The 26,636-nt window shown below is 43.2% G+C and overlaps 2 protein-coding genes across 2 annotated transcripts; both read left to right on the top strand.

The window, feature by feature from the left end:
• Nucleotides 1-1,014: 1,014 nt before the first annotated feature.
• dad1 (defender against cell death 1) lies at nt 1,015-8,970 on the top strand. Its single transcript, XM_083782215.1, has 3 exons — nt 1,015-1,299; nt 5,320-5,477; nt 8,721-8,970. The coding sequence occupies exons 1-2, from the start codon at nt 1,089-1,091 to the stop codon at nt 5,448-5,450; spliced, it is 342 nt and encodes a 113-aa protein (XP_083638341.1). The 5' UTR covers nt 1,015-1,088; the 3' UTR covers nt 5,451-5,477; nt 8,721-8,970.
• An 873-nt stretch (nt 8,971-9,843) lies between these two features.
• pigr (polymeric immunoglobulin receptor) lies at nt 9,844-25,836 on the top strand. The gene is made up of 8 exons (XM_083782207.1): nt 9,844-9,949; nt 10,624-10,989; nt 15,418-15,499; nt 16,648-16,904; nt 19,150-19,273; nt 21,872-21,960; nt 22,400-22,449; nt 25,405-25,836. The coding sequence occupies exons 1-8, from the start codon at nt 9,901-9,903 to the stop codon at nt 25,489-25,491; spliced, it is 1,104 nt and encodes a 367-aa protein (XP_083638333.1). The 5' UTR covers nt 9,844-9,900; the 3' UTR covers nt 25,492-25,836.
• Nucleotides 25,837-26,636: the final 800 nt, after the last annotated feature.

Genomic DNA, 26,636 nt, shown 5'->3' with positions numbered 1-26,636 from the left:
ACTGGTCAGGCTCCTACTTGGCCTCACCCCCCGAACCCACCTCACCCCTGCCCACTTTGACAGGCTGGGATGGCTTAGGGTCGACGACAGAGTACAGCATCTTGCAATGGGTCTGGTCCACAAGATTCGATACACCACCAAGATACCCATGTACCTGTCTAAATACTTCCTTAATGTAAACGAAGTCCACACCCACAACACCAGAGGGAGTGCAACAAACCATGTACAACCCAGATTCGGCACAAACAAGGGACTAAATTCTTTTCGCTCCTATGCCACCAAAATGTGGAACGCCCTACCAACAGTCATTAAGACATGTGAATCCCTTGACTCCTTCAAAACCGCTCTCAAAGGGCACCTACGGATGGCTGCAATTCGAAACTGGCCTCTGTAAAATCTGAATCCCCCCCCACCCCCCCCCCCCCCCATTTTCCCTCACTGTATATTGTATCTTTTCCCTTTTTTGCTTCCCATATGATGAATTCCTGTTCTGTACTTTAGCTACATAGAAATGTCTATTTGTATGTCTCTAAATGTCTGTATGTCTTTAAATGTTTTGATGAATTGAACAATGTGGACCCTGTTGTAAACAAGTGTAATGCTTAATTGGGTCGTCCACTCACAGTTGACAGTCTTTGTATTGAGTTTGTGCTTAAAATGTACTGTAAATTCTACAAACTGTTAATAAATATTTCAATCAATCAAAAAAAAAAGTATTCTCGCTTATTTGGTCTCTTGTTTCCAAATGTCGTTTTTTAAACCAGTGATGCTCACACTCACACATTTTCATGTCAAGGACCTCCAGATTAAAGGTATATTCAGTGATTTCACTTAATTCAAATATCACTTTTTTTTTTTTTTTTTTTAGTGAAATCACTGAATACCTTTAAATACCTTTAAAATGTTTCAAAGAATATCTGCTATTTTCAAATGGCCTGGATGAATGGATGGTTGCTTATATCTCTCACACAATCTGGCAACACTGCCCGGAAAGAAAAAAAAACCCACTTCCGTTCCTTCTGGACACGTCAGTCATTGAAGAAACGGACGGTGGAGAGAAAGCCATAATAATCTAAAACAAATCAAACATGTCCAATTCCGTGATCTCGGTGGTGTCTCGCTTCCTGGAGGAATACACCACCACGACGCCCAACAAGCTGAAGGTGGTGGACGCCTACCTGCTGTACATCCTGCTGACCGGCGCGCTGCAGTTCCTCTACTGCCTGCTGGTCGGAACGTTCCCCTTCAACAGCTTCTTGTCCGGCTTCATCTCCTGCGTGGGAGCCTTCATTCTGGGAGGTAAATACACACATGTTTGTTTGTTTGTTTAGGTGGTGGTGGCGTTCTTTATTGTTGTTGACCTGCAGACAGTGTGTCTGTGGCCCCGTCCAGACATGCAGTTCAAGTTCAACAGCTATAGCTGTGTAGCATTGTGTAGCAGAGTGGCTCAGAGCCTCTCTGATGGCCTCAAAAGTCTAATATCTCCTCCGGTCCAGGGCGATATCCCTTTGGTCTAGTGGTTAAGATGTTGTACTTCCTTAATGTAAACGAAGTCCACACCCACAACACCAGAGGGAGTGCAACAAACCAGCATGTACAACCCAGATTCGGCACAAACAAGGGACTAAATTCTTTTCGATCCTATGCCACCAAAATGTGGAACGCCCTACCAACAGTCATTAAGACATGTGAATCCCTTGACTCCTTCAAAACCGCTCTCAAAGGGCACCTACGGATGGCTGCAATTCGAAACTGGCCTCTGTAAAATCTGAATCCCCCCCCCCCCCCCCCCCCATTTTCCCTCACTGTATATTGTATCTTTTCCCTTTTTTGCTTCCCATATGATGAATTCCTGTTCTGTACTTTAGCTACATAGAAATGTCTATTTGTATGTCTCTAAATGTCTGTATGTCTTTAAATGTTTTGATGAATTGAACAATGTGGACCCTGTTGTAAACAAGTGTAATGCTTAATTGGGTCGTCCACTCACAGTTGACAGTCTTTGTATTGAGTTTGTGCTTAAAATGTACTGTAAATTCTACAAACTGTTAATAAATATTTCAATCAATCAATCAAACGTGTTTGGGCTATGGTGGGCCTATACCTGAAGTAGCTGCACTATAAATGCAAATGTACCCAGCTTGAATATAAACGCTGACCCCGCTTTATATATGTATGCATTATTTATTTTAAGATGTGTTGTGGTATATTGTCTTGGCTCTTGAGTATGTAAATAATAGTACAGTGCCATACATTACAGTTCTCCTTCTTCTCTTCCAAAGGGCACTGTAGTGTAGAATCAGAATAAACTTTGTCTCATCATTCACAGGTGTGAAGATTAATTGGTTGAGGTTATTTTGTGATGTGACCCAAGGTTAGCCCAGGTTCGAGTCGAGATACTATATAGACAATTGTAGGGAACGCACAGAACTTGTATTTACAAACAAGTTGGGAGTTGGCTATATTTTATTTTAATGTTTTATTCTTAAATATATTTTTACCCTCCCAATTATGTTAGTTGCCCCACGTGTAAATAGCAACTTAATCTGCATAGCCGCAAGCAACTTGGATGCTATAATGCTATCTGGGTTCGATTCCCGCTCGGGGCGCTGTGGGTGCTGGCGGCGTGTTTCCTCCTCCGCGTCATCAGTGCCCATACCCGAAGGCGGGGTTGGCGAAAGGGCCTTTCTGTGTGGAGTTTGCATGTTCTCCCTGTGTCCCCTAGGGTAGGTACCCTCACAAAAACATGCAGTAATCCTGGTCTCTAAACTGCCTCCCCCTGGCCAGCCGGGACGCCTGATGGAGGGGGAAGGAACTGGTTGGAATAACGTGTTCCTTCCACGCGCTACGTCCAACCAGGGAAACTCCCCCCTGTCAGGTGTAAAGGAGCAACTTGGACACTCAAGCATGAAGGAAGCATGAGTTAAGTCCGTTGCTCTCCCTAGGTTGGCGGAGGGTGTGTAGAGCCCAGGATCACATCACAGGATGATTGACACAGGGGTGAAAAATGGGTTATAAAATCGTGGGTCAAAAAATATAAATAAAAATAATAATAATAATAATAATGCTATCTGGCATCCAAGTTGCAACACCAACCCTTGACAGCCCATTCATCAAAACCAAAAAGTCCTATCTGATTTTATTCAATGTTAAAATCAGAAATATCGCAGCTCTAGCATTTGTATCTGTCAAGTTTTTGTTTTTTTTACCTCTGTCAAATTCTGTGCAGGTGATTCTTATTCAAATTGATAAGAGTTTGGAAGCACTCGTTTTCAATAACTCAAAAGAGCGTCCTGCTGCAGTGCTGCCTCCTGCATTGTGTGATTTCGAAACGGTTGTTACACTGGACCGTTGAGTGATTTACAACAAACGCTTCCAAACTCAAACTATTCGAAAAATAATCACATCATGCACAGAATCTATTGACGGAAGTTCAGACTTCACTGACCGATACAAAGAGGATAACCCAAGCTTTCCATACAGATGCAGTATTTGTGTGTTTAAAGTCATTTAATTAATACAATCTGATAGGAGTTTTTGTTTTCAATGAATGGGCTGTCAAGGGTTCGTATTGCAACAAAGCCTGACAGCACTATAGCATCTTGACAGCCCGTTCACAAAAACAGAAAAGTCCTATCTGATTGTATTAAACTCGCCAATCTTGCAGCTGTATTGGAAAGCATGAGTTATTCTTTGTCAAACTCAAACGCATAGAAATACGTTTATTGACAAAGTCTAATGCCTAATGCATGCAGATCTTTTCACCAGGAGGATGCGGGGCCTAGGGTTAGGCCTAATGTATGCAAAGGAACACACTTTGCTGCCCAGTTAGTTGCACTTCCAGCTGAACAACCAACCGACAGGCATCGTTCTGGTGCAGTGACAGAATTAAATTGCCCTCCCCACCCAGCTTCCCGCCCGGCCAAACCAGAGGCACCGTGGAGGCACTCAAGTATTTGAATGTATTTTAAATACCAAATTCCAGGAAACGCATTCTTATGCACACCTTATCGGCTCAGAGACGGGTGCGTAGGCATGGATCAACGTATAAACAAAATGCACACAATGTACACAATGAATGACCACACCGTCTGCACTTGCAATGGAGCGTCGCAGTCCCGCCCCCTTTCATGACGACGCCAGGCCCAGGAAATAATTCCCAATGCATTTTTTTCCCATAGACATTTCAAATAGTATTTATTTAAAGACCTTTTAAGCGTCGTGCAAAGCCAACCCGAGTTGTGACCAATCATGACAATACACAACACAATATTTTGGACCAAACAAATAATTACAAAGAAGAAAAACAAGAAAAAAAAGTCTTGTAACCTGCCGTTTTCTTCTTTCTAATTATTTGTTCGGCCCGAAAAATTCTCACAACTCCAGTTGGCTTTGTACGAGGCTTAAAGGGTCTTTTTGAAATGTCTGAGGAAAATGAAGGGACTGCGACACTCTATGAACACTTTGATTATTTAAGCACCGTTTCGGTCATAGTGAGATGCCTGAAGAATAAAAGTGTTCATATTGCATATAGTGCAGGTCATTGTGTACATTTTGTGCATTTAAAAAAACAAACCCAGTAACCACACCTAAGCACACCTCAGGAAGACCCGTATTGTCTCTTTTCCACCTTTTAGATAAGTGCCATTATTGATCACAGTTTTTAGACAATTGGTCACAAAAGTCACTGCAAGGAAGGAAGCCATCCCTTTGTTGTGCAGTGATAAAGATCAACCTCTCCACCTGGCTTCCATTCCTGAACACAGTCAATTGTGTTTGTAGACGATGCTCAGCCAAAGTGGATGCACCGTGGTGGAGTCAAATCCTAGCCTATACAGTTTAGTATTTTTTCCCCTGTGCAAAGATTCAAGGTTCTTAAACGGCATGCTGGTTTTGGAACAAAGTTCTCTATTTACAACCATTGTCTTGGCTACACCACCACAAGCATGCCAGAAATAATGTATCACTATGTTCATTTCAGACTGAAAGCATTGTTAAAGGTATATTCAGTGATTTTACTCAACAAACCTTAGGTTTCGTTTTTGGCTGTGGGACCCAGCCTTTCGTCCAATCAGTATAGAGTCAAAAACGAAACCTAAGGTTTTTTGACCCCCAGGGGTTAACTGGGGACAGGGAGGAACTCCTTATATGGCCAGCACACTCTATAGTAGGGAGGATTATCACAACAAAACAAAAAAATAAGTGATATTTGAATTAAGTGAAATCACTGAATATACCTTTAAGCACCATTTTGAGCGTGTGGCAAGACATTATGCGGGGCGAGAACTAACGGTGCATATTCTGTCTCCTTTGTTTTAGTGTGTCTTCGTATTCAGATCAACCCAACGAACAAAACAGAGTTCATGTCCATCTCCCCAGAGAGGGCTTTTGCCGACTTCCTATTCGCACACACTGTCCTCCACCTGGTCGTGATGAACTTCATTGGTTGAAACTACAAATGAACCGCGTGTCAGCAGGTGAGCGTGATCATTCACACGCATCTTTTGTAATAATTCAAACGTTTTGATGGTCAAGCTTCAACTTTATATCCCTGGGGAAAATCTATCATTTCTAGACCTGCACTGACAACAAATATCCACACATAATCAAAATGGTATCTTAAAAAAAAAAAAGACACACACAAACAAACGCACAGATGTACGGGCACAGAGGGAGAGAGAAAATGTAGGAAACTTTTAGACTCCTGTTAACGTAAGGCCTCTCGTTTAACCCATTTTGACCTGACATCAGATTCTAAAAATGTCTTCTACATCCTGACAGTTTTCTGAAAAAGCTATGTTTCTATGTCAGTCGTTTTTCAAAAATAGCAGACCTACAAGCTCGTAGCTACGAGCTTGCTCATGAGTATGCTCAAGGTGAACATGCTGTCTCACAGATTTAGATGTATTCAACCGGTGAAGAGTCCACTCTTTAGATCTTTCTTATTTCTGTAATCTGTACACCTCAGTCTGTATACTGCCCACCTGTGGTGTCACTACAAACAAGGCAACATCAGATGACTCACAGTGGCTTATAATGACTGCATGAGGCTGCTGCTGAGAGCGCCAAGAAGCTCTGGTGCAAGCCAGATGTTTAGTTAGTGTCTGGCAACGGCGTCAACTCCGGGAGTGCTTGAGGGCTGAAGCACCCACTGACACAATAGTAAGCCAAATGGCACCCACTGACAGAATAGTAAGCCAAATAGCACCCACTGACACAATAGTAAGCCAAATAGCACCCACTGACACAATAGTAAGCCAAATAGCACCCACTGACACAATAGTAAGCCAAATAGCACCCACTGACACAATAGTAAGCCAAATGGCACCCACTGACACAATAGTAAGCCAAATAGCACCCACTGACACAATAGTAAGCCAAATAGCACCCACTGACACAATAGTTAGCCAAATGGCACCCACTGACACAATAGTAAGCCAAATAGCACCCACTGACACAATAGTAAGCCAAATAGCACCCACTGACACAATAGTAAGCCAAATGGCACCCACTGACACAATAGTAAGCCAAATAGCACCCACTGACACAATAGTAAGCCAAATAGCACCCACTGACACAATAGTAAGCCAAATGGCACCCACTGACACAATAGTAAGCCAAATAGCACCCACTGACACAATAGTAAGCCAAATAGCACCCACTGACACAATAGTTAGCCAAATGGCACCCACTGACTGAAGGCTGAAGCTCCCATCCCCCTGGTCATTAATTGTCACGTAGGAACACACCTTTACGGTGTTCACAGAACAGGAACAGGCTTTGTTCCAGTGACCGCACGGTTCGTTCACACTACACTGACAGCGGAGAGGCTGCTGTCTCTGTGCCATCAGCCCGTCTGTAGAGAGCCATAAAATAAATAAATAAATAATGCCGTTTATAAGAACCTTCCGCCACTGGTGTCGACCTACACAGTCTCGTGTAGAGATTTTTGTGTAGGGCATCTGAGTCCGTAAATGACATCAATGATGTCTGTGTATATTTGAAACTGAACGTGGTGGAAGTCTTTTAGTGTATTTCTTATACTCCCGATCCCGATGGCCTTTGCCACTGCCACTGCACTAGAGAATAGTTCTGCTAGCTGGCTGTTAATGTTACTTTACTGCTCGTCATTGATTAAGAAAATATTTAACATATGTAACATGCTTTAAAATGGCTGGCTCACCAACAATGATTGGCTTCACGTTTACACTTGCTTGACAAATCTGATAAATGTTTTAATTTTGACCACCCCAGGCTCTTATGTACATTATGGATTTATGTTTTTGTTTTGTTTGTCATGTTGGATTCTCCTTGTTAAAAAGTAACAATGTAAAAAGGATGGGCACTAATAAGCCACAAGCTTCTGCCTATACCTTTTTCGATCTGGCTAAAATAAAATGCTTTTTTGTAATGTCTCACTGTTCAAAGAGTATCTGAATAAACGGTATACATTCATTAGCGGGCCATTCATGGACGGGAACCCCTTTTGGTGTTTTAACTAAGCATTATGTTATACTTTAGCTAATGAAAAATAGCAGATCTACAAGCTCATAGCGCGCCACCGAGTGGTGCGCTACGAGCTTGTAGGTCTGCTATTTTTGAAAAATCGTGAAAATGCAGCACAAATCTTTCAATATGTATTCTTTCCGAAGACTTTTTTTTATTTCGATGTCAGGCCTAAATGGGTTAGAATGGCCGATTAGCCTTTTCTTCAAGCTAACGTTAACATCCAGCATTGGGCATGTTCCCCACTGTTCCATTACATACTGTAGCACCCAATGATGGCTGCCTGCTCAAAAGTCCAATGTTCAAATGAAGCATCTTTATACTGTGTAGAATGTCAAAGTTGACAGAAGAGGGAGCACTAACCTTGTTCCACAGACCGCAGCCACACTGTAAACAGTGTAAAAGCCTACAGTCTGTCTGCAGTGATGTTTCTGTTTATGCCATTTAGACCTGAGGATGTACAGTATCTGTGTCACCTTGTAGCTTTTAATTAACCATTATTTTAAACTTTAGCTGTTGGAAAAAATAACAGATCTACAAGCTCATATCGTGGTACCGAGTGCCGTGCTACGTATGAGCTTGTAGATCTAAAAAAAAAAATGAATCATGAAAATGTGTGCAGTTCTTTGAATATATATATTCTCTCACAGTGAACGTTTTAACTCAAAACTTTGCTTCTGGGGGGGTTCCTGGAACAACATATTTTCGGGGGGGGGGTCTGCGGCCAACCAAATCTTTTTGGCATCCTTGACAATTGACATGAAATAGTTTGAGAACCACTGACACATAGAAACAAGGTTTTTCCAGAAAACTGTCATGATTTAGAAGACATTTGTAGAATCATGTCCGCAGGTCTTATTATGTTATTGGCCTCATGAGTGTGTGCATTGGCCAATGTTGATTATCTCAGAATGCCGACAGTCACCACTAAGTGTAAAGTATTGTTGTTCTTAACCCATTTTCCGCGGGAACCCCTTTTGGTGTTAGCATTATGTTATGCTTTAGCTATTGAAAAATAGCAGATCTACAAGCTCATAGCGCGCCACCGAGTGGCGCGCTACGAGCTTGTAGGTCTGCTATTTTTGAAAAATCTGACAGAAAACTGTCAGGATGTAGAAGACATTTTTAGAATCTGATCTCGGGTCAAAATGGGTTAACACTTACAAAAAATTCTGTGGTACTGATTAACTCTTTCTTTTCTCATCGCTCAACAGAAGAGATGATTTAATGGTTCCCCTCCGAGACGTGAAGCCACCTCTTCATCCGTGCCAGTAATTTGGACAGTTGAAGCCCACCATTCAAAAGGAATTTGCTGCAACAACGTGTCTTATATCATACAAGACAACTTTTGTCTATTGACAAAACCATTGAAAATGTTTTGATTTTGTTTTGTTTTATATACTGTTTTTTTCTAAAAGCATTCCCTTTTGCACAGAAATGGAAATAAAGGCTACTGCAATGGCATTAATTGTGTATTGTGGTTATATAAATGGTAAATGGTGCATTTATATAGATTGTGCATTACATTCACACACTCATTCATACACCGATTGCAGCGGAAGCCATGCAAGGTACCAACCAGCACATCGGGAGCAATTTGGGGTTCAGTGTCTTGCCCAAGGACACTTCGACATGTAGACAGGAGGAGCCGGGATTCGAACCACCGACCTATGGATCATTGGACGACCTGCTCTACCTCTTGAGCCACAGGTGCCAAAACTGGCCACAACTAACTGGTCAGAGGTCTGGTGTACTAGCTACTTTGTTTTATTTACACCAATGGCATTGATACAGTGAACAATTGCAATTATATGCTGTTATCATTTTAATATTGAAGGCATTTCCCCTGAATCAAATGCTACCTGTTTATTGCCAAGAGTAATATAAAGTGTTTATAAAACGTCTAACTTAAATATATTAAGCTTTTGTAACACATTTAAATTACGTGCATTTTGTTGTACATTTTCTTTGTATTGTTGTGGCTTTCACATTTTACTGTAGATAAGAGGCAAGGGAACCTTTAACACATTTCGATATTCAGTAGATAAATTGCAAATGTTCTGAATTATATCTGGAGCACTAAATGTGTAGATTGGTTTTTTCATAGTGGGTAAATGTCAAAGTCAATCTAAACCTAAACAATCATTGCTATTCAGTTCACAGACCGCAAGAAGCAGTTGCAAAACAAAAAGTCTGGTTTCGTGAATGATCATTTTAGTTTCCTAAAATTCCACAAAAAAAAACCCCTCCGGCACCGATATGGTTAACATCATGATTCAAAACATCTGGATTCCACATGTGGTCATGTGACCAACAGGAAGTCAGGATTGCGGAACGGGGGGGAAGAGTTGAGGTTGACTCGTCAAACGTCAAACTGATTAGGAGTTAAACAACATGCAGCAGCTTCTCCTGCTCGCCGTTGGACTGCTCGCCTACATTCCAGGTAATTCCGCTCATCCGTTCACTGATGATTAGTTGCAGATCATGTTCAGACGCTTCTTAAGGAAAAGGGAAAGGTAGGAAATCTTGTGACAAAAGAAAAACTGTGCTGCTGCTGTTACTTTTCATTATCCAGAGCTTTCCACAACACTGCATGTTTTTTGTTTGTTTAGTTTTTTTTTCTTTTTAGAAAGGGTGAACAAAGTTCAGTCAAGACTTTATGTAACTTTTGTCTCGTTGCTACAAAGACCACTTTCAACTTTCAACTTTCTTTTGAACTGTCATAGACCCCCAAATCAGAATTGCATTATGGCAAGGAAGTGAAAATGGCAGTATTGGCAGAAAGTATTCATTCATAGAAAACGAAACCAGAAGTGTGGGAAAAAAAGCGGTTCTTGAGGCTACCGTTTTTGGGAATACTTACACACACGCGCACACTCGCGCACACAGTCACACACACAGTTATATAACTACTACTACTTATAACTGCTTCAATTTGTTGCAATCTCTATTTTCTACAGATATATTTGTATTGATTTTCCTTTTTCCACAAACAACACAGGGGGTGGTGGTTGATGATGATGTGATCTGATCTCAAGAACACACAAGAGGACAACCAACCTATACCACTGATTCAAAATGCTTTTAATAACCCACCTTTTTTGCCACAATCTGCAGCCTCTCTATGTAGAGTGACCACAATAGAGGAGCTCACAGTCCTGGAGGGCAGCCCTGCCACGGTCCCGTGTCATTACGACCCTCAGTATGCCGGCCACGTGAAGTACTGGTGCCGAGGGAGAACCATCAACTTCTGCTCCAGTCTGGCGCGAACCGACGAGCCTCGATCGGCCTCGGCCAGCTCCGACGGCGGGGAAGGAGAGACCAATAAGGTGGACATCTTTGACGACCCCGTGCAGCAGGTGTTCACGGTCACCATGAAGGACCTGAAGGAGGCGGACGCTGGCTGGTACTGGTGTGGCGTGGAGGTGGGGAACATGTGGACCGCCGACGTCACCGCCTCCGTCCACATCAACGTCCTTCATGGTGAGTAACATGAGGGGTAGACTGGCCCGTTAGAGAACCCGGATGGGGAAACATGAGGTTCCCGGTTCGATCCCGCGGACTCCCGCCCCGGAGTTGGTGTCGAAGTGTCCTTGAGCAAGACTCTGAACCCCTAATTGCTCCCGATGTGCAGGTTGGTGCCTTGCATGGTTTCCTCCGTCCATCGGTGTGTGAATGGGTGAATGTGAATAGATTTCCGTGGTCAAAGGGCAATGCACCTCACAGAAACAGTTTATCGATAATGTTACAATTGATATTCATATACACGAAACAAAGTGAAAATCAAAGCCAAATATAAACGCCAACCACTGATATTGTCCAGGGCTGAGATAAGGGCAAGGTATTAATGATAAAATGCACAAATAACGACGACATAGATAAATTACTATAACTAAATACCTCTGAGGAAACGATAAACGTAATCAGTTTGGATTTAATTTAGATTCATGTCGGTTTACTGCTCATGCCAATTCTGCTTACGTGATCCAAATGCAAAAGTCCAACTGCAATTATACTCTGTATATAAGTATTATTGAGGGGTGCTAGTCCCTCCTATGTCCAGCTTTGAGTGTTTGTGTAAACACACACATTGAAGACAAAAGTGAGGACCCATATTGTGATTGGTCGGCGTGATTGGGTGGGAGATGTGCCATTTGTTTTATTTGGATGTATATTTAACAAAATAATGTATTGGTATTCTCAAATTACCAATATTTGTAGGAACCCGAGTCAACGGTTCATGTAAACTGTATTTTAACTGTTGGTCACCTTTACAACTAGGTATAGCGTGTAAGGATCAGGCGTTCGTGGAATGAGCAACACAGCTAAAGGTGTGGGTAGCGCCTCCATGAAATGTGGTTGGTATTCATCCTTGTTTTGAGTTGCTTAGTGGATTAGTGCACTCTCACACAGTAATAAGGATAAAAACAACACATATTGGCCACTTACACTTTATTAATTTGACACTGTTGGGGAACTCAGTTGCGCCTGGAAGAACCATATAAATGAAGCCACAACACTTGGGATGGCATGGGGCGCAGTATCTCTCTCACAGGCAAGACACAACTTGTCATCATTGAAGGCAATCTCAATGCAGTGAGATATCGGGAGGATGAGATTCTGGAGCCAGTTGCGATCCATATCTTCAGAATCTGGGAGCTAACGCTATCCTCCAGGATGACAACGCTCGCCCCAGACCCCCACAGTGCCAGGGTCATCACAGAGAACCTCCAAAATGTGGGAGTGGAGAAGCGAGAGGGGCAGTGGTGGCCTAAGGGTTAGAGGAGTGCCCTTGTTGTTCGATTCCCCGGACGGGCAGGAAAAATCTGGGTCGGGAAGTGATTGTCATCACTCACCCAACACCGCTGAAGTGCCCTTGAGCAAGGCACTGAACCCCCAACTGCTGAGTGGCCAATACTGTGGTTGTACTGGTCAGCTCCCAGGTTTTAATGTGTGTGTCTGTGTGTCTCTATGTGCAGGGCGTTGCTGAAAATGAGCACTTGTGCTCAGCTACTACCCTGGGTAAATAATGGATTTCTTTTTTAAAGAAGAAAAAAAAGGACTCACAGGCCTGCTGTGATGCAAGTCCATCCATACCTCAACCCAATTTCACACTTGTGGGATCAGCTCGGCCGTGCTGTACGTGCTAGAGTGACCAACAGAACCACGTTGGATGACTTGCAACAAAACGTGGTTGAGGAATCGGATGGGATGCCATGGCCCATGATGCCACCCCACAACAAAACGTGGCTAGGATGGTGAGCAGCTTGAGGAGGAGGTTTTCAAGCTGTTGTGTTGTGGCTGTGTATGGATCTTCCAGGCGCGAGTGTAAAAATGGCCAAAATGTGCTTTTTTTCCCTTTATTACTGTGTGAGTGTACAATTATCCAATCCACTAAGCAACTCAAAGGATGAATACCAACCACTTGCCATTTTGGCAAATCTTTACCTTTACAACCTCGTTGTAAAGGTGACTAATCAACGATTAAAATGATATAAAATACAATACCATTTGGTATTATTAAAATGGAGAAGTAATGGACCAAAGTTAAGTTTCAGAACTTTTGTTGCTGAGTTTACTTAGACAGATAAGATACCTTTTATTAATCACGTGGGGGGAATTCAGGCGCCAGCCAGCGGCATGCTCTGCTCTGGCCTGGACTAATCAGAGTCACTGGACTAATTTGAAGATGGGGAGCCTGCAGGGAGTCAACAAAAGACACTGGTGTCTAGAAACTGGGGCAGACTTGGGCCTCGGGGCATGTCAATTCATGACTGACAGACGGCCTTCCATGAAGCCTTCCTTCCATGACCTTCCATGAAATTCCCATTCCCCTATTTCATATCGTATAAAGCAAAGCTTAATAACAAAACAAAATCAATCGAGTTTGATTGTACGAATCCACCCTCTTCACGTCCTCTCACTGCATGAGAACAAGGGTCCTCCTGTTCCTCTGACAGACAGGACACCACAGTCCTCCTGTTCCTCTGACAGACAGGACACCACAGTCCTCCTGTTCCTCTGACAGACAGGACACCACAATCCTCCTGTTCCTCTGACAGACAGGACACCACAGTCCTCCTGTTCCTCTGACAGACAGGACACCACAGTCCTCCTGTTCCTCTGACAGACAGGACACCACAGTCCTCCTGTTCCTCTGACAGACAGGACACCACAATCCTCCTGTTCCTCTGACAGACAGGACACCACAGTCCTCCTGTTCCTCTGACAGACAGGACACCACAGTCCTCCTGTTCCTCTGACAGACAGGACACCACAATCCTCCTGTTCCTCTGACAGACAGGACACCACAGTCCTCCTGTTCCTCTGACAGACAGGACACCACAGTCCTCCTGTTCCTCTGACAGACAGGACACCACAGTCCTCCTGTTCCTCTGACAGACAGGACACCACAAGCTGCTTCGTTTGGCCTCCTGTTCCTCTGACAGACAGGACACCACAAGCTGCTTCGTTTGGCCTCCTGTTCCTCTGACAGACAGGACACCACAAGCTGCTTCGTTTGGCCTCCTGTTCCTCTGACAGACAGGACACCACAGTCCTCCTGTTCCTCTGACAGACAGGACACCACAGTCCTCCTGTTCCTCTGACAGACAGGACACCACAGTCCTCCTGTTCCTCTGACAGACAGGACACCACAGTCCTCCTGTTCCTCTGACAGACAGGACACCACAGTCCTCCTGTTCCTCTGACAGACAGGACACCACAGTCCTCCTGTTCCTCTGACAGACAGGACACCACAGTCCTCCTGTTCCTCTGACAGACAGGACACCACAGTCCTCCTGTTCCTCTGACAGACAGGACACCACAGTCCTCCTGTTCCTCTGACAGACAGGACACCACAGTCCTCCTGTTCCTCTGACAGACAGGACACCACAGTCCTCCTGTTCCTCTGACAGACAGGACACCACAGTCCTCCTGTTCCTCTGACAGACAGGACACCACAGTCCTCCTGTTCCTCTGACAGACAGGACACCACAAGCTGCTTCGTTTGGCCTCCTGTTCCTCTGACAGACAGGACGCCACAAGCTGCTTCGTTTGGTTGATATTGAGCTTCAGGTCATTGTCGCACCATGTGATGAAGCTACCGGTCATTCGTCTGTACTCCAAAGAGAATACACACACACACACACACACACACACACACACACATACATGTACGTATAATGTAATATCAATACGTGTAATGTAAACTAACAATAACCTGTAAACATTAACCTGTTTGGCGAATGTACAATAACTATGATGCTGCATTTCTAGTTATTCACTGCGATGATCATCAGGTGATCTGATGTCTGTAGCCGTGCAATGCTCATAAAGTATAGGTGTGCTTTTATTTTTGAGTTGACGGATGGATAGAGGGTATGCGCGTGACATCATGGTACCTGGAAGTTATGCGGGAACGCCAAAAAACGACTTTCTGGCCTTGACAGCCAATTCATCCAAACAGAAAAGTCCTGTCTGATTGCATTAAAACAATGTTAAACTCACCAACATTGCAGCTGTACGGAAAGCTTGAATTATCCTCTTTCTATCTGCAAAGTCTTTTTTCATAAAAATCCACCATTATGAGCTATACTTTCTGTCAAGAAATGTCCTGCATTTGATTATTTTTCTAAGTGTCAGAGTTTGGAAGTGCTTGTTTTCAATAACACAACATTTTGCTGCCTGTGACATTTAGAAACGTGTACGCAGGACGGTTGAGTGATTTTCTCAGTCTAGATGACAGTCAGCGTGTCCTGATGGGAAAATCATGCATGTGCATACTCTCTATACCAGATGGGACTATAGGCTGTAACGTTTCTCTTTAGTGTGTTTTTAGTGTGCAGATGTGATAGATTTATCACAGACATGTTTACTGAGCAGGTCTCCGTGCGTGCTTGCGTTCCACAGACGTGTCGGTGGTCAACAGCAGAGTCAGTGGAGTGGAAGGGGACAGTGTCACTGTTGAATGTCACTACAGTGAAAGATACAGGTATTACATCTTGTTGCTATAGCCACTTGATTCATATAGAGAAAAAATATTATTATTTTAATTTTGTAACCCATTTTTTTCACCCAGTGTCAATTACCTAATGTAATCCCATGGGCGCTACACTTCCTTTGCCAACCTGGTGGGGGGGGGGGGGGGGGGTAGCAGACTGACCTCATGCTTCCTTCTATGCATGAGGAGTCCAAGCTGCTTCTTATCACCTGACAGAGGAGATTTTCCCCGGCCGGACACGTAGCACGTGGAAGGAACACGTTATTCCGACCAGTTCCTTTCCCCTCCATCAGGCGCCCCGGCTGGCCAGGGGGAGGTAGCTTTAGAGACCAGGATTACTGCATGTTTTTGTGAGGGTACCTACCCTAGGGGACACGGGGAGAACATGCAAAAGAAAGGCCCTTTGTGTTCTAATTTGATGTGTTCAAATGGAACCAAATGGACCCATAAGAGTCCATTTGGTTCCATTTGTAAACTCCTACTGAGTAACAAATTGAAGAAATAATCCACAAGAGGCTGTGCTTTGGATCGTACTGTGTGTGGTTATTGCTTTTCCTTTCTAGTTACAACTGACTGTTCTCAGAGGATATCTATTTTTATTTCCCTGGCAGTGTGCTGTGAAGCCCCTTTTGTATCTGTGCCTTTGAAAGAGGACGTAAAGTGTATTGTTATTATAACCCTTACATGCACCTAGAAATGCTCCTGTTGTATTATTACCATGGCTATACTGCAATCCTTTAGACCTGAGGACGAAATTGAAAGAAAATGTCTTCTACATTTTCTGAAAAACCTCATGTTTCTATATCAGTCATGGTTCTCAATATTTCATGTCAAGGACCCCAAAAATTATATGTATTTGGTCGCCGACCCCCATCTTAAAATATGTTGTTCCAGGGACCCCCCCCCCCCCCCCCAGAAGTAAAGATTTGAGTTTAAAACGTTCGCTCTGAAAAAATATTGATTCAAAGATTTACACCACATTTTCACGATTTTTCAATAGCTAAAGTATAACAACAAAACACCAAAAGGGGTTCCCGCCCCCAAAATGGACGAATCTTTTACCGTGTAATAATAATCAATGTTTCGTTTCATTCTTCCTTTCCGTATAACTGCGTTCGCTGCAACACAAACACAAACAGACAGGCTGAGAAGAAGTGGTGCCGCAGTGGAGACTGGAGCTCCTGTCTGGCGACGGACTCCGCGGGCAGCTACAAGGACGCCTCGGTGGCCCTGGTGGACGACGGGGCGCGGGGGTCCTTCACCGTCACCATCACAGACCTGAGGATGAGAGACACGGGCTGGTACTTCTGCGCCGCCGGACAGCGCCAGAAGGCCGTGCACCTGCAGGTCGCACCGCGACCCGTCACCACACCGCCACCCGCCACCACCACCACCAGTAGGTTCACCGACGACTCGTATACATCCTAGTTCTGAGAACTAGGATTTTTGTCTGTTTATTTGATGTATATATTTCGTATCCAATTCTTTGGAATGTTAACCCATTTTGACCTGAGATCAGATTCTAAACTAGAAAAAGTGCCCTTCTGGGCACAGGTCTCCACCAGGTTATCCACAGATCCGTGCAGTTAGAGGTAAAAACACTTTTCGGCCAGTTATAGCGCCACCTTGAGGCTGAGTTGAAATTGTTCATGTGGCATTTTGTCCTGGGCCTAGTGGGAATGTGGGTGCACAATTTGACGGAAATCACGCGATGTGTTCATGATTTGCAGCATTTTGTTTGAAACTGAGCACTCCTGTGAACTTTGGAAGCCAATCTTAACCAATCAGGATGGAGTCTGAGAAATCTGAAAGACCGGTTTGGTTGAATGGCTCTAGAGAGACTGTGTACCAATTTGCGTGATGTTTGGACAAAATCTGTAGGTGTACTGTGCAAAAACTTGTTTTGCACAAAGCGGCCTCCTGGTGGCGCTATAACAGGCCGTTCTGGAAAGTTTGGGGCAGAGGTTCATCGTTGGCATCCAGGGAGTGTGTGTACCAATTTGCGTGATGTTTGGACAAAATCTGTAGGTGTACTGTGCAAAAACTTGTTTTGCACAAAGCGGCCTCCTGGTGGCGCTATAACAGGCCGTTCTGGAAAGTTTGGGGCAGAGGTTCATCGTTGGCATCCAGGGAGTGTGTGTGCAAAATATGGCATCGACCGGGTTAACGGTGGCCGAGATTAGCTGTTCACGGACACACGGACGGACACACAAACGGACGGACGGAGTGCAAAACATACTCTCCCCACATGCCTTCGGCCTGGTGGAGACAAAAATGTCTCCTACATCCTGACAGTTTTCTGAAAAAGCTATGTTTCTATGTCAGTCGTTCAAAAATAGCAGACCTACAAGCTCCTATGAGCTTGTAGATCTGCTATTTTTCAATAGCTAAAGCATAACATAATGCTAACAACAAAAGGGGGTTCCCGCCCAGAATGGGTTTTAAACACTTATTGTTCAATTCAGATTGTGACCAAATTGTGGAGTTTTGTTACTTTACGTAAGGTATATCCTGACCTATAATACAGTATGTGGAACAAAGCAACTGTTAATAATAAATTGATGTCCCAAAATCTAAATATTCATGTGCTTTTGGACCCTAATCCATATCTGTGTTGATTGTTACAGTTGTAGATTATTTCTATGGCTTTATGGTCATAAAGAAGGTTATGAGAAGGCTGTAAAATTCTAACGAATGACATGTCAAGAATAGACTTTTAGCAAAGCTATAAAACCTCTGCGTGACCCGCTGCATTTGATGATCTCATTCATTGCCACTTGCGATGAATAAGTACACCCCCCCTGTGTTCTTATTCATTTGGTGTCGTCTTGTTCAAGGACAATTTTACTTTGACCAGTTCTGGAAAAGGTTTTTGAATTTATCACGGGCCCTAGAATGTATGAAGATTCATGAAGAGTTTTCTGCCAAACGGCTTGCGTGAATGCAGCCTATTGTTGTACCCTATACCGGACGTGGAACACAAAGAACAGATCTACAAGCTCACAACGTGCTGCAGCGTGATCCTAATCCTATCAGCTAGGATAGGTGGTGTAGCAAAGATTTGGCACGATATTTGGAATGGAATTATACCATTCTCTATTCTATGCTTTATTTTTTGCTATATAGGAGTAAGCCGAGACTCATTATTTGCACTGAATGCCTGGAAATTGGGTTAACTATTCAGGAAAGGTTTTGGAAACCTGTCCCGTTTTGGTGTTTTAAACATTATGTTATAATTTAGCTATTGAAAAATAGAAGATCTACAAGCTCATAGCGCGCCACTGAGTGGCGCGCTACGAGCGGCGCGCTACGAGCTTGTAGTTCTGCTATTTTTGATTTTTTTTTTAAATGTGGCACAGACCTTTGAATATATATTGAACGTTTTTAACTCAAAGCTTTGCTTCATGGGGGGGTCCCTGGAACAACATATTTTCAGATGTGGATCGGCGGCCAATTACATATATATTTTTGGGGGTCCTTGACATGAAATATTGAATACCACTGATACAGAGAAACATGAGGTTTTTCAGAAAACTGTCAGGACATTTTTTTAAATTTCGACGTCAGGCCAAAATGGATTAAATTGTGTGTCCTCACATTTACTCCTGACTGAGAGTTCTGTATAATGTCTTTGGCTCCAGCTGCTGTGTCTACGATGATGCCATCATCGTCTCCACCGTCGGCACAACCTCCGGCGTCTTCCACTGCCAGCTACCTTCCTCTACAGCCCAAGAACATCAGTATGGAGCCCGGGGACACTCAGAGGTGCGGTAACACTGTCTGCAACAATGTTGAGCTGAGACTGAGAGGAATGCATTATGCTGAGACTGTCTGAAAGGAATGCATTATGCACAGTTTATTCCCACACATTTCAGGTGCAAATTAACAATACAGCAGATGCTCTTATACTAACCCATTTAGGCCTGACGTCGAAATAAAAAAAAAGTCTTCTGAAAGAATATATATTCAAAGATTTGTGCCACATTTTCACGAATTTGCAGACCTAACAAGCTCGTAGTGCGCCACTCGGTGGCGCGCTATGAGTTTGTAGATCTTGCTATATACCCAGAATGCGTTAACCGATTTTTGTTGGGCGGGAACCCCTTTTGGTGTTTCAAGAATGATGTTATACTTTAGCTATTGAAAAATGGCAGATCTACAAGCTCATAGCGCGGCACCGAGTGCCGCGCTATGAGCTTGTAGGTCTGCTATTTTTGAAAAATCGTAAAAATGTGTCTCAAATCTTTGAATATATATTCTTTCAAAGTGCATGTTTTTAACTCGGGTCTAAATGGATTAAGTGCGAGATCAGAGTAGATTGTAATATTGTATGAAGTCCACAGGGCAATATTAATTGCGATGCGAGAGTGCTGTCTACTCTAGCCAGCACCAACTGGGGACTAGCCAGCACCAACTGAATCACATCATTAGAGTGAAAAGAGGACATTTGAAGTGCACCTAACATAACAAATCAAAATAACAAAGACCTCGTCATCATCAGTGCGCATACAGTACCTGAGAGGCGGGGTTGGCAAAAGGGCCTTTCTGTGTGGAGTTTGCATGTTCTCCCCGTGTCCCCCTGGCCTATAGGGTAGGTACCCTCACAAAAAACATGCCGTAATCCTGGTCTCTAAAAAACTACCTCCCCCTGGTCAGCCGGGGCGCCTGATGGAGGGGAAAGGAACTGGTCGGAATAACGTGTTCCTTCCACGCGCTACCTCCACCCGGGGGAAAACTCCCCCCCCTGTCAGGTGAAAAGAAGCAGCTTGGACTCCTCATGCATAGAAGGAAGCATGAGGTCAGTCCGCTGCCACCCCCCCCCCCCCCTCCCTTCCCCCCAGGTTGGCAGAGGAGGTGTAGCGCCCAGGATTACATTAGATAATTGACACTGGGTGGAAAAAATGGGTTGCAAAATCGTGGGATAAAAAAAAAGAAAAAGACCTGTGAACATGTGAAGAGGAGTTCAAGTATCTCGTATGGGTCTTGGTTATTGTGAGTGATGAGCCGGGGAATTGGAGCAGTGCTGAGATCACTGCACTGTTGTGACAAGAAGAGAGCTGAGCCAGAAGGCAAATAGTCTGGCAGCCGGGCTTGTGGGGTGGGAACTGGGACATTTGGTATATAGTATATATATATTTTTTTGCCTAAAAATATTCATGAATCCACTTGCTGACCGGCTGTCAGTATTGAGCAATTTGTTTTATAGGGGTTTGTGGTCCTACCATTAACCCATTCTGACCTGAGATCAGATTCATACGAGGTTTCCGCCGGACACACACTGGTCTGATGAACCCATTCTGACCTGAGATCAGATTCTAAAAAATGTCAGTCGCTCTTCGATTTTTCAAAAAATAGCAGACCTACAAGCTCGTATCGCGCCACTCGGTGGCGCGATATGAGCTTGTAGATCTGCTATTTTTAAATAGCTAAAGCATAACATGATGCTGACACCAAAATGGGTGCCCGGTCAGAATGGGTTAAGTAGCATGTGACATGTCAAACTACGTAGGGGGTTTTCATGACTCTGGATCCATTCCAAGCATTAGTTTTGCACAAAAAACACTTGCATGGGCTGATGAGGTCAACACATTTTGGGCACATTTTGAGCAAGTGGCTATGGCCATTTCTATAGCCCCAAATGGGACCCAATGCCTCCCTGCTTGGCGCTCAGCATCAATGGGGGGGTCAAATATACTAATCAAATGATTCCCGAGCGCGGGGTGGCTGCAGCTCACCGCTCCTTGGCTGCGGCTCACCGATCCAAGAGATGGGTCAACTCAAAATACAGTACATGCAGAGAACACATTTTACTGTGGTAACGTGTGTGACAAATCGTATGCCTTTGACTTTGATTCTACAGCTTGGGAGAGCCTTGGAATGACCTTTCTAGGACACACACACGTCCTTGTGGGGGGGGGGGGGGGGGGGGGGGGGGGTTGTAGGTCATCACCAGTGTGCAGCATTCAGAAGCCAGTGAAGGCCAGGAATACAAAAGGGGGAGAGAGATGTGAAGGTTGGATACCAGGCGTTCTGTTCCAACAGTAGGGGCTGACTAGGGGAATCAGTTGCAATATAAAATGCGGGATACTGTACTTTACCGTACAACACCTGTAATACTGTATGATTCTTATCACGAGCATTTCTCTCTCCAAGAAATTTCTCCAAGTGTTTTTCTTTTTTACTTCCCTACACGCTCTCCACACTTCACTGTTTGCTTTGCTTTCATTGACATAGTGTTTATCTAGCTAGGACATTTAAATCAAGTATTGACGGAATATTCTTGTCCCTGCTGTTTATTTCAAGATACCGCTCACTAGTTTACAAGGTTTGTTTTGACTGTTTTGGCTGCTCTGTGCTTCCCAGACGAGCCTTGGAGACGGCGGTGATATGTGTCTCTCTGATGCTTCTCATGGGCATGGCTGTGTTAGCGAGGAGGATGTGGAATCAGCACAGTAAGGCAGCTTCTCACCTCTCTATCATTTAACTGTATGTCAATATTGCATTGTAGAAATACTCTGTTACAAGTAAATGTACGGAATTCAGAATGCACAAAAGTATTGGTATTAAAATATACTTTAACCCATTTTGACCTGAGATCAGATTCTACATCCTGACAGTTTTCTGAAAAAGCTATGTTTCTATGTCAGTCGTAATTACATGACAATAAAATGACATGACAATAAAATGATGACAATAAAATGATATAACAATAAAATGATATGACAATAAAATGATATAACAATAAAATTATATGACAATAAAATGATATAACAATAAAATGATATAACAATAAAATGATATGACAATAAAATGACATGACAATAACATATGTGTAGGAGCTACTGTATCTATTATCTTGCAATTAAAGCTGTTATTCCTGTCCATATCCAGAAAAAGAGCGACGGCTAAGACAGACGGAGGAGCTGAAAGCGAGGCTCACTGTAAGTATATATATATATATACAGTACTGTGATAAAGACAGACTGCTTTCTCACTTTTCCTCTTGAGCCACACATGTTTAATTGTTTTTCATTTTCTGTTTATCATGACCTCATTTCATACTCAACATGCCCTCTGTATTTAGTCATTATCCAACAGTTTGCTGTTTAACTATGCCGGCTAAGTTAGCAATCAGTTGATCTTGACTTCTACCGTTTTATCTGCATATATCCAATCATTTCATTTCATAATTAGGACAGAGACAATGGGTTGGTCAAACATACTTTTATTCCTTTCAAAGTCCAACAGTTTGACAACATAGTAATGATAACTCAAACACCCACTACTCACACCATCCTCATTTCCTGGTCAAAGTTTCACAAAAGAGTCACTACTGAATCCACTGCTCCTTTTATAGGTGGAGGATTCAATTGGGTTGCACCATGGTGCAGGGGTCTGGTAATACATACTATTTAGTGTGATTACAACGAGACGGGTTGTTTAAGACCTGGTTTGTTGATTACTTTGATATCGACGAATATACTGTAATTGTTGGGAAATGTTTTCTGTGTTGCATGTTCACTAGATTTATAAGTGAATGCTTTGGGGAAACCTGTCTCTAGACAGATGGTATGGGCCAATAGTCAGAGGTCTGGGTTTGACTTCATGTAGTCAGTCCATGGTGAGACATGGGGAAGAAGGGGCACAATGCGGGAAGCTCTGCCCTAGGACAGTGTAGGGACTGGTAATGTCCACACTGGATGCTTGAATTTAAGCATGTCATTTAAGTTTGTTATTTTCGTTATTGGAAGTTATATTTTTATTTTTGTGCAAGAAATATTTTCCTGAGGCATTTTTTTGGAACATTATTTTTGGAAACTATTGAAGAAATAAATCTTTGGCAATAGAGATTTGTGGTATGTCATTTTTCTGTGCACCTAGCCCTCATCAAACGGACTCATTTACACATGGTGGCAGTGGTGGGATGAGTGGCAGTCAAGGGTGACAGAAACCGTCATGGCTACCAGATCCAAAGTACATCAAGACGGCGGCAACCAGACCTCGTTTGCAGACAAGGTTGAAGAGGAACCCATTCTAGAGGAGGAGGGAAGAGCCACCGGTGGTCAACCACCAGAGACGGTGGACAGTCTGAGCAGAACCTTCCAAGCCTACCTCCAGAATCAACAACTCAGAGATGAACGAAGGGAGCGTGAGAAGCAGACACAGGAGCTCCGGCTACGAATCCTCCAGCACCAGTTTGGCCAGCTACAGCAAGAAATCCAGCTGGAGCGACTGGAGCGAAGGTCGCTGAGAGCCACATCAACTGATGTCACCGCAGCGCCTCCTCATGGTGACCGCAGGGAATTGCAGCCTTCCAGGATGGCTGATTCTCCTGCTGTCTGGCTGACCAGGGGGCGGGGTCCCCATCATCAGGCCACGCCTCTTCAGCATCACCTCCAATGGATCCACAGGATGAGAGACACAAATGGCAGAATAGCACGGTGGTTCCTTTCTTTGCAGCCTTACAACTTTACTGTGAAGTACCGTGCTGGAAAGGATACTGTGGTGGCTGACTTCCTGTCCCGCAAAGAGATGTGAGGGACAGGTCTTAAAGGGGGGGATGTGTGATAAAGACAGACTGCTTTCTCACTTCTCCTCTTGAGCCACACATGTTTAATTGTTTTTCATTTTCTGTTTATCATGACCTCATTTCATTTCATACTCAACATGCCCTCCGTATTTAGTCATTATCCAACAGTTTGCTGTTTAACTATGCCGGCTAAGTTAGCAATCAGTTGATCTTGACTTCTACCGTTTTATCTGCATATATCCAATCATTTCATTTCATAATTGGGACAGAGACAATGGGTTGGTCAAACATACTTTTATTCCTTTCAAAGTCCAACAGTTTGACAACATAGTAATGATAACTCAAACACCCATCCTCATTTCCTGGTCAAAGTTTCACAAAAGAGTCACTACTGAATCTACTGCTCCTTTTACAGGTGGAGGATTCAATTGGGTTGCACCATGTTGCAGGGGTGCAGGGGTCTGGTAATACATACCAGTATATATGTGTATCCCCGTACCTACCGTTATCTGTATAAAGGAGTGAGTGTGTGTGCGAGGACATACACATCTCAAAATCAAACCAAAACAGTATTCATGTATGAGGCAACCACTTCATATACATGTAAACACATATGTATGTAGGACCATATGTATATGTGTGTTTGTATCATAGGCGTGCGTATGTATGTATGTATGTATGTATGTATGCTATGTATGTATGCTATGTAAGTTTATAAAAGAAACGAGTGAATAATTATTATTATTAGTAACATCATCATCATTGTAACAATTGTCACTAAGTTGTAGAAATAGTGATTTTTGATCAGATTAATTTTTAGATTTTTTCTTTCAACATGGTTGTGTTTAATCCTTTCATTAGAAATGCAGCAATGTAGGAAACGGATTTCTCTATTTATTTTTTATGTTTCCTTATGAGATTACTGAAATCTCAAAAAGGTGGGCATAATAAGCTTCGGCTTCAGCCCTTTCCTTTTCGGTCAATTGTATCATGACAACCCCTTTTCCTTGTATGTAATAATGTTGGATAAACCATGACCGAGACAAATAAACTATCTAATCTAAAAAAAATCATTATTGGAAGTTATATTTTATTTTTGTGCAAGAAATATTTTCCTGAGGCATTTTTTTGGAACATTACTTTTGGAAACTATTGAAGAAATAAATCTTTGGCAGTAGAGATTTGTGGTATGTCATTTTTCTGTGCACCTAGCCTTCATCAAACGGACTCATTTACAAGTACTATATACTGTACTATCCGTCTGCCTGTGCCTGCCTCTCTCAAATTATTGAACAATGTCACACTATTATGTACGTTTGAATGGGGTTTTATACAACGACTCTAACCTTCACGTCCTCTTCCACAGGGTTACCCAGGGGACATAGGTGACCTGCAAAGCGGAGCCACGGTCATTTTCCTCAACGGAGATTCACAGAATGCACACATGATCTGACCATGTGACCGACCGATCCATGCAGTACATCAGGTTACTAATAACTAACACATATCATTACTGGAAACCCAGGGATATGATAAGTCATATACGGTACCATTTCAACATGACACGGGACTCTTTTACTTCATGTTATAAAGTTTCGTGAAAATGTGTTTTGCGTTTACGTCGGATTACGAAGGTTAACTGGTTTGATACGCACTTTCGATCACTGTGCACAGTGAAATACCATGCAGTGTTAATTTAACCCATTCTGGGCGGGAACCCCTTTTGGTGTTTTAAGCATTACGTTTAGCTATTGAAAAATAGCAGATCTACAAGCTACGAGCTTGTAGATCTGCTATTTTTGAAAAATCGTGAAAATGTGGCGCAAATCTTTTGAATGTATATTGTTTCACAGTGAACGTTTTTAACTCAACTCTTTGCTTCTGAGGGCTCAGATGCCGAGTAAATAATAGCCCTTGAGATATGAAAAGGATTGAAAAACCACTGGAATGGAGGATTTAAGTGGTCCATTTCTGTGTTCATTCTGTACATTCTCTCTCTGTTGTTCTCTGTGAATCGCCTCCAGGATGAAGGACCTTCATGGTGCATCATGGTCTTTTATCTTTTCTGCAGAACACTGTCCACCCACTTTAAAATGGTTTGTGTCACTTTGTGTGGGATGTGCGTGTGTGCGTGTGTGCGTGCTTGCGTGCAAAGTTGAAGGTACTCAGACTGTCTCCTGTCCTCTCAGTTAGTTAGTTAGTCACCCACGCCTCCATATATTGCTCACGCCTCGTGACATCACACATCCGTATATGGTCACGCCTTGTGACATCACACATCCATATATGGTCACGCCTCGTGACATCACACCTCCATATACACAGTATGGTCACGCCTCGTGACACCACACATCCATATATGGTCAAGCCACGTGAAAAATGGACATATACTCAAGACAAGTAAAGGAAACGTATCTCAAAATACATTTTCAAGAAATCTACGCAATTAGAGAATGTAGAAGAAATTTTTTTTTGGTTTTTTTTGTGGACAAATGAATCGTAGCCAACGATTCCAGCGTGCACTCGTATACGTGCAGGGTTTCTCTGTGCATGTGGTATACTGACTACTGTATATGTCAATGTGTACCAAATTAACCA

The sequence above is a fragment of the Protomyctophum parallelum genome (assembly GCF_964188405.1).
Source record: "Protomyctophum parallelum genome assembly, chromosome: 14".
Classification (NCBI taxonomy): domain Eukaryota; kingdom Metazoa; phylum Chordata; class Actinopteri; order Myctophiformes; family Myctophidae; genus Protomyctophum; species Protomyctophum parallelum.
This window is presented reverse-complemented; position numbering and strand designations above follow the sequence as displayed.

What these genes read in the sequence shown, in the direction of transcription:
- dad1 (XM_083782215.1), top strand. Translation starts at nt 1,089, where the DNA reads ATGTCCAATTCCGTGATCTCGGTGGTGTCTCGCTTCCTGGAGGAATAC. An exon ending in GGGAGCCTTCATTCTGGGAG is followed by an intron (nt 1,300 to 5,319) that starts GTAAATACACAC and finishes CCTTTGTTTTAG; the next exon opens with TGTGTCTTCGTATTCAGATC.
- pigr (XM_083782207.1), top strand. Translation starts at nt 9,901, where the DNA reads ATGCAGCAGCTTCTCCTGCTCGCCGTTGGACTGCTCGCCTACATTCCA. An exon ending in ACTGCTCGCCTACATTCCAG is followed by an intron (nt 9,950 to 10,623) that starts GTAATTCCGCTC and finishes CACAATCTGCAG; the next exon opens with CCTCTCTATGTAGAGTGACC. An exon ending in CCACATCAACGTCCTTCATG is followed by an intron (nt 10,990 to 15,417) that starts GTGAGTAACATG and finishes TGCGTTCCACAG; the next exon opens with ACGTGTCGGTGGTCAACAGC.